This window comes from Somniosus microcephalus, chromosome 28, assembly GCF_052327205.1.
Source record: "Somniosus microcephalus isolate GS21.2 chromosome 28, FLI_Smic_1.0, whole genome shotgun sequence".
In the NCBI taxonomy this organism is placed as follows: Eukaryota; Metazoa; Chordata; class Chondrichthyes; order Squaliformes; family Somniosidae; genus Somniosus; species Somniosus microcephalus.
The window spans coordinates 8,639,162-8,647,135 of record NC_141014.1 but is presented as its reverse complement, the minus strand read 5'-3'; the positions used below and the strand labels follow the sequence as shown (position 1 = coordinate 8,647,135).

Genomic DNA, 7,974 nt, shown 5'->3' with positions numbered 1-7,974 from the left:
ACACCACGCTCAGCACTCGCCCATCCCCCGCCACAACGTAGAAATATGGTGTCCCACAAAGAAAGAACTTGCATTTCTATAGCGCCTTTCACAACCTCGGGGCGGCCCAAAGCGCGTTACAGCCGATGAAGTACCTTTTGAAATGTCCTCACTGTTGTAATGTAGGAAATGCAACTGCCAATTTGCGCACAGCAAGATCCCACAGACAGGAATGAGATATTGATAATCTGTCTGGTGATGTTGACTGAGGGATAAATATTGGGCAGGACACCAGGGAGCACGCCCCTGCTCTTTGAAATAGTGCCACGGGGTCTTTTACACCCACCCGGGAGCAGACAGGGGGCCTCGGTTTAACGTCTCCTACGACAGTGCCGCACTGCACTAAAGTGTCAGCCCAGACTACGCGCTCAAGTCTCAGGAGTGGGGCTTCTGACTCAGAGGCAAGACAGTATTGCCACTAAATAAGTATTTTGCACTGGGTGCGAATGACATCGCTGCAGCTTCATTGTAAATATTGCCTGTTCCCAAAGGCATGGGCCGAGCCCACACTGGGACAGAGCGACGCAAAGGTTCTCAGGAACACACCGACAGTGCAGACGTGCCCCATCACCGCCAGCAGTGATAGCTCCCAGGCAGCTGCTCTCTAGCATGGATTACACACTCCTCCCAGTCACAGGCCAGGATGGTTCAGTGGAGCGCCAGGAGACTGACAGTGATGGACACAGGATAACTTGTCCCTCCCTCCCCCAAATCCAGCTGCAGCAGCTGGGTATGGAGCAGGGGGGGTGGTCTTTGGATGCTGGGATTGGGTTACAGGCCTGTTTTCTTGGCCCAGTCGATTTCCAATGACTGTCACTGAGGACGGGCTTGTTTCCATACATCCCCACCCCCCCTCACTCTACCCTTTCAAATCAAGGTGAACATGTACATGACGGGTCTATTTTGGATTAAAGTCACCAATAAACTGGAAGAATTTTTGTAATTGACTGAAGTTGAATCCTCCCTGTATCTCAGTGCAGTAACAGTTCACCAGTTAACTTAACGGATTACACACCTGTATCACACTACACGTGTAATATCCTGCTACTGATCACATGATGAAGCATGATGAATTTGCTAGGGTCACCGGACCACTACATGAAGCTGCGGCCTCCCCGAGCACTGCGGCCTCCCCGAGCACTGCGGCTTGGCATCTCCTACAGGAGGCGATTGAAACACTGAGCTGCTGTGAGGGGCTGCACTAACCCCGTCAGCCACAATTTACCTGCTTCAAACCCCACTCTTTCTTATTCCTGCGTGCCATGGTCTGACGCTGGCCACTGCACTGAAATCGGGAGAGGTTCAAACACACCATTTAACTCTTAATAAAAACAATGCTGTTTAAAGGTCGCCTCTACTGTATATTCTCTAAAAATGTCGTCTCAACCCCCTGGTGTGACCTTCGCAGAGTCACAGCTAAAAGCAAAATAATCAGAAAATTCTCCCACCCCCTCCATGGAAATCAGCTCGGCTGTGAAGGCCCCAGCAGTCAAACAGCCAGTCAGCACTCGGGGCCTGGGCTCACACACGAGGTGGATGACCCTGGATGGCAGGCTGTGATCCCGAAGGAGTCAACACCCCGCAGGGCAAAGGGCAAAACCCTCAAACACATTAAACCAGGGGCTAGGAAAGGCTGATTTGTTTCATTCTGATTGGCTCAGAAAATGAGCGAGTCCAGCACCCAGACACTGAGGGATCAACTCACCCGCCCACCCAGACACTGAGGGATCGACTCACCTGCCCACCCAGACACTGAGGGATCGACTCACCCGCCCACCCAGACACTGAGGGATCGACTCACCTGCCCACCCAGACATTGAGGGATCGACTCACCCGCCCACCCAGACACGGAGGGATCGACTCACCCGCCCACCCAGACACGGAGGGATCGACTCACCCGCCCACCCAGACACTGAGGGATCAACTCTCCCTCCCACCCAGAGTGATCGACTCACCCGCCCACCCAGACACTGAGGGATCGACTCACCCGCCCACCCAGACACAGAGATCGACTCACCCGCCCACCCAGACACTGGGATTGACTCACCCTCCCACCCAGACACAGATGGATCTACTCACCAGGCACTGAGGGATCTACTCACCCACCCAGACACTGGGATCTACTCACCCACCCACCCAGAGGGATCTACTCACCCGCCCACCCAGACACCGAGGGATCTACTCACCTGCCCACCCAGACACAGGGATCTTCTCATCTTCCCACCAGACATCGAGGGGTCTACTCACACCCACCCAGAGGGATCTACTCACCCACCCACCCAGGTAGAGGGATCTACTCACCCTCACAACCAGATACGGAGGGGTCTACTCACACCCACCCAGATGGATCTACTCACCAACCCACCCAGACATACGGGTCTAGTCACCCGCCCACCCAGAGGGATCTACTCACCATCCCATCAGAGGGATCTACTCACCCACCCAGACACAGGGATCTACTCACCCCCCCACCCAGACACAGGGATCGACTTACCCGTCCACCCAGACACCGAGGGATTGACTCACCCTCACACCCAGACACCGAGGGATCTTCTCATCTTCCCACCCAGACGCCGAGGGGTCTACTCACACCCACCCACAAAGGAATCTACTCACCCTCACAACCAGACACGGAGTGATCTACTCACCAACCCAGACAGAGGGATTTACTCACCCTCCCACCCAGAGGGATCTACTCACCCGCCCACCCAGACACCGAGCCACCTGGTGGTGCAGTGATTTCTATCCCCCCACCTCGCAGCACGAGGGGGCTGCAGCCCTGAAAGGTGAGTTCCCAGGCCGGGGCCAGGCTATTTTGAGGGGTGGGTGGGGGGGGGAAAAGAGAGTGTAGGATCTTTTACAGGGTTGAGAAATGATCAGGTGAGGCACTGAATCGACTCTTGCAGCACTTCGAGGTCTTAGAATGGTGGTTTACACTGCCTCCATCTAACCAAGTGACAGTGCAGCTCCCATAACCTCGCCCCACAGATAAACATGTAACCATCAGGAATACAAACAGGGAACGCCGGGAATACACAGCAAGTCAGTCAGGAATATAAACAGGAAACGCTGGGAATACACAGCAAGTCCGCCAGGAATACAAATAGGAAATGTGGTTTATTCCCGAGAGGTTTGTGGTGCATATCCAACATTCCCAGTTTGCCTTCTTCCCTCGATCGGATGATTAAGGCAGTTTGGGGCAGGTCTGAGGAGAGCTGAGGGCGAGGTGCTGAGACACAGACTGAGGCAACGACCTGGGCAGAGGCACATTACTCGACTTCTGTCACTTGTGGGGGGACGGAGAGCTCACAGGGGGTGGGCAACAGGTTACAATGCAGCATCTGCCCGTCATTCAAATCACCTCCCAGGGAGCTCAGCCGCAGCCAGCTTTCCCAGGAGCGAGAGGGGACAGGAGCAGCATCGTGAGCGACACTGTATTCCACTCAGTCCACGGAGACGATCCGTTTCTCCAGCACAGCCGAGGAACCAGACCAGGCAGTTTAAAAGGCAAGTTCACTGGTGTGACTGATCAGGCCAAGAGGCAGCGAGCTGCCGAATAGTGAGATCAGAATACCTGGGGCAGGTGGCACAGGGGACCTCGGGATTTTTACCCATCGCGAATCGCCAGCTCCAGAAAGCCTCAGACGGAAGGGACTAAAAATAAACGAGTCGGAAAACTATTTTTACAGAAGTGTTGAACAAAAGAACGGATTGGACAAAGAGAGGACCCGAGCTGTGGCTGAGTGTGGAGCTGCCGGCCACTGGCGCAGGTTAGAGTTTGATCTTGAAAGCAGTGGGCTGGGCTGATGTCGAGGGGCCCGAGGATTTGAAAAGCGCTTTCAGGACGGTCTCCGGGTCGACCTCTGCCGGTGGCTGATTGGACGGGCGAGGCTTGGTCCTGGGGATCTCGGGCTTCTTCACCGCCGGAGTGTCACTCAGTCTCCTGCAGAGAAGGTCAGAGGTGATCAGCGATTGAAAAAGCACGCACCATTATTCGCCCATCAGCAGGCACTGACCCCTGACCCCCCTCAGTTGGCACTGACCCCTGACCCCCAGTTGGCACTAACCCCTGACCCCCCCAGTTGGCACTAACCCCTGACCCCTCCCCCAGTTGGCACTGACCCCTGACCCCCCCAGTTGGCACTGACCCCTGACCCCCCCCCAGTTGGCACTGACCCCTGACCCCCCCAGTTGGCACTGACCCCTGACCCCCCCCCAGTTGGCACTAACACCTGACCCCCTCACAGTTGGCACTGACCCCCGACCCCCCTCAGTTGGCACTGACCCCCGACACCCCCTCACAGTTGGCACTGACCCCCGACACCCCCTCACAGTTGGCACTGATCCCTGACCCCCCTCACAGTTGGCATTGACCCCCCTCACAGTTGGCATTGACCCCCCGACCCCACCTCAGTTGGCACTAACCCCTGACCCCCCCAGTTGGCACTAACCCCTGACCCCCCCAGTTGGCACTAACCCCTGGCCCACCCAGTTGGCACTAACCCCTAACCCCCCCCAGTTGGCACTAGCCCCTGACCCCCCCAGTTGGCACTAACCCCTGACCCCCCAGTTGGCACTAACCCCTGACCCCCCCAGTTGGCACTAACCCCTGACCCCCCCAGTTGGCACTGACCCCTGACCCCCCCAGTTGGCACTGACCCCCCCCCCCCATACAGTTGGCACAAACCCCCACGACAGAGTGAACCCATCTCCTGACGGGGCTGAATCAGCGATCCAGTTCTGCGCGAGAAACCACTCCGCGTCCAGCAAGCCCCGTACGCTTTAATGGCCATTAGAAGCAGCCAGCACAACACTGAGCCACACAGACCAAGAGGCCAGAGCGCATGTGGACCGAGCCCAGGCAGCAGGACGGGCAGTACGGTGGGCTGGAGAGAGTGAATCAGCCAGCTCCCCGATGCTGACTCCGGCTGGAGTGCTCAGATATCAGGAAGCACACGCTCGAGTGTGTCCCGCTGGTTTCTGAGCTGCAGCAGTGTGAGATCGCCCCGCACTCACCTCCTGTGTGCTTATGTTTTGGGGGAGAGAACAGTCCCAAGGCAGCTTCAATGTGAGCTCTTGCCAGCTCCTTCGCCTTGTCGTGATACGCTGACAGCTTTTCATCAGTGCTCGAGTCAGGGACCGCGAGCGGCAGGGGTGAGTGTAAACTCCCCCCACACAGAGCCAGGACACACCAGCCTCAGTCCGCAGGAGGTGCCCCAAACACAAGACAGGCAAAGGGGGAAAAGTGTGGGAGACCCCCAGGAAACAGCCTCTGCCCCCCCATTACTGATCGCGATTCAGCCAATGGGAGGAGAGTGAGGCAGTAAAAACCCTTCCCCCAATGCAGCCATCTCACCTCAGGAAGCTCAAATGTGACAGATGTTTTAACCCCACTCCCCCCTCACCAACTATCCCTGGGTTACAGATTCCAGCCACCCCCAGAGGGCTCAGCCGATGAGTGTCAGCAAGGGTGTGGTTCTACAGCAGCTAAAAATGCCTCAAACCGCCATCCAGTGAGAGTCACTGGGTACAAATCACAAACATGCACCCCAGCTGATCATCCTCCCCAGCCACAGAACTGAGGTGAAATGTAGCTTCCTCACCACTGCCCCAGCTAACTCAGCACAGACCAGGGACAGCGCTGGAGCCCTGCTGGTCTGTACGGCCAGAGCAGGGATGGAGCTGGGGCCCTGCTGGTCTGTACGGCCAGAGCAGGGATGGAGCTGGGGCCCTGCTGGTCTGTAGGGCCAGAGCGGGGATGGAGCTGGGGCCCTGCTGGTCTGTAGGGCTGGAGCGGGGATGGTGCTTCGGCCCTGCTGGTCTGTAGGGCTGGAGCGGGGATGGAGCTGGGGCCCTGCTGCTCTGTAGGGCCAGAGCGGGGATGGAGCTGGTCTGTGGGGGGTTCGGTATTGGAGCAAAAGTAAAGATACTCCAGTCAACTTACAATAGGATTGGCTGCTCTGAGGTGATGACATTTCCATTTACATGAAGGTTGCATTTCATTGGCTGACCTGTGGAGGGAAAAAAAAGGACACATTTAGTGAGAACCCACAAAACTAAGCCTGGGTGCCGCATCAATACAGCTCCCTGAACTTTCCTCTCACCGTCCCACAGCCCTCACCCTCTGTGCAGCATCAATACTCCTCCCCGAACTTTCCTCTCACCGTCCCACAGCCCTCACCCTCTGTGCAGCATCAATACTCCTCCCAAAACTGCCTCTCACCGTCCCACAGCCCTCACCCTCTGTGCAGCATCAATACTCCTCCCAAAACTGCCTCTCACCGTCCCACAGCCCTCACCCTCTGTGCAGCATCAATACTCCTCCCAAAACTTCCTCTCACCGTCCCACAGCCCTCACCCTCTGTGCAGCATCAATACTCCTCCCCGAACCGTCCTCTCACCGTCCCACAGCCCTCACCCCCTGTGCAGCATCAATACAGCTCCCCGAACCTTCCTCTCACCGTCCCACAGCCCTCACCCCCTGTGCAGCATCAATACTCCTCCCCGAACCGTCCCCTCACCGTCCCACAGCCCTCACCCCCTGTGCAGCATCAATACTCCTCCCCGAACCTTCCTCTCACCGTCCCACAGCCCTCACCCTCTGTGCAGCATCAATACAGCTCCCCGAACCTTACTCTCACCGTCCCACAGCCCTCACCCTCTGTGCAGCATCAATACAGCTCCCCGAACCTTACTCTCACCGTCCCACAGCCCTCACCCTCTGTGCAGCATCAATACAGCTCCCCGAACCACCACCTCACCGTCCCACAGCCCTCATCCTCTGTGCAGCATCAATACTCCTCCCCAAACCTTCCTCTCACCGTCCCACAACTTTCACCCGTACAGATTTCTCCGAGAGAGGGGGATTGGAGAGACACCAGTCAGTGTACAGACATCTCCCTGAGAGGGACTGAGAGACACCAGTCAGTGTACAGATATCTCCCTGAGGGAGAGGGACTGAGAGACCCCAGTCAGTGTACAGACATCTTCCTGAGGGAGAGGGACTGAGACCCCCCAGTCAGTGTACAGATATCTCCCTGAGGGAGAGGGACTGAGACCCCCCAGTCAGTGTACAGATATCTCCGAGAGGGACTGGAGACCCCAGTCAGTGTACAGATATCTCCCTGAGGGAGAGGGACTGGAGACACCAGTCCGTGTACAGATATCTCCCTGAGGGAGAGAGACTGAGACCCCCCCAGTCCGTGTACAGATATCTCCCTGAGGGAGAGGGGCTGAGACCCCCCCAGTCAGTGTACAGATATCTCCCTGAGGGAGAGGGACTGGAGACACCAGTCCGTGTACAGATATCTCCCTGAGGGAGAGGGACTGGAGACACCAGTCCGTGTACAGATATCTCCCTGAGGGAGAGAGACTGAGACCCCCCCAGTCCGTGTACAGATATCTCCCTGAGGGAGAGGGGCTGAGACCCCCCCAGTCAGTGTACAGATAACTTCCTGAGGGAGAGAGACTGAGACACCAGTCCGTGTACAGATATCTCCCTGAGGGAGAGAGACTGAAACACCCCAGTCAGGGTACTGGTGCTGGTCTGCGATTAGTTGGAGGCTGGGTCCATGTTTGTTGCCGTGTTCAGCCTACCTACCCTTCCACAACGAATGATGAACACATTTGTCTAACATCTTGCCTTTTTACAGGAGCTTTCAATAGTGATGGAGGGTGAAAAGCACAGGTTGGTGCTGAGCAGCCATTTGGGTCTAGGGGAGGGGACTCTGCTATTAAAGAAACGGTGAAATGAGCCTGGGCGCTCTCTCCACGCAGGTCCCAGTGCAGACCTGCCCTGTACTTCAGCACTGATGAGGGAGGGTGGGAAGGAGGGAGGGAGGGCAGGAAGGAAGGTTAGGAAGGAAGGTTGGAGGGAAGGAGGGAGGGAGGGAAGGAGGGAAGGGAAGGAGGGAAGGGAAGGAGGGAAGGGAAGGA

At 56.8% G+C, this 7,974-nt stretch overlaps 1 protein-coding gene across 1 annotated transcript in view; it reads right to left on the bottom strand.

Annotated features, from left to right (window-relative positions):
• Nucleotides 1-3,137: 3,137 nt before the first annotated feature.
• poldip3 (polymerase (DNA-directed), delta interacting protein 3) overlaps nt 3,138-7,974 on the bottom strand; it is a 43,333-nt gene continuing 38,496 nt past the window's right edge. Inside the window, exons 8-9 of the mRNA XM_085969431.1 lie at nt 5,984-6,050; nt 3,138-3,982 (exon numbers count right to left, since the gene is read on the bottom strand). Coding sequence (XP_085825557.1) covers nt 3,811-3,982; nt 5,984-6,050 — 239 coding nt within the window. The 3' untranslated portion in view covers nt 3,138-3,810. The remainder of the gene's footprint in view (nt 3,983-5,983; nt 6,051-7,974) is intronic.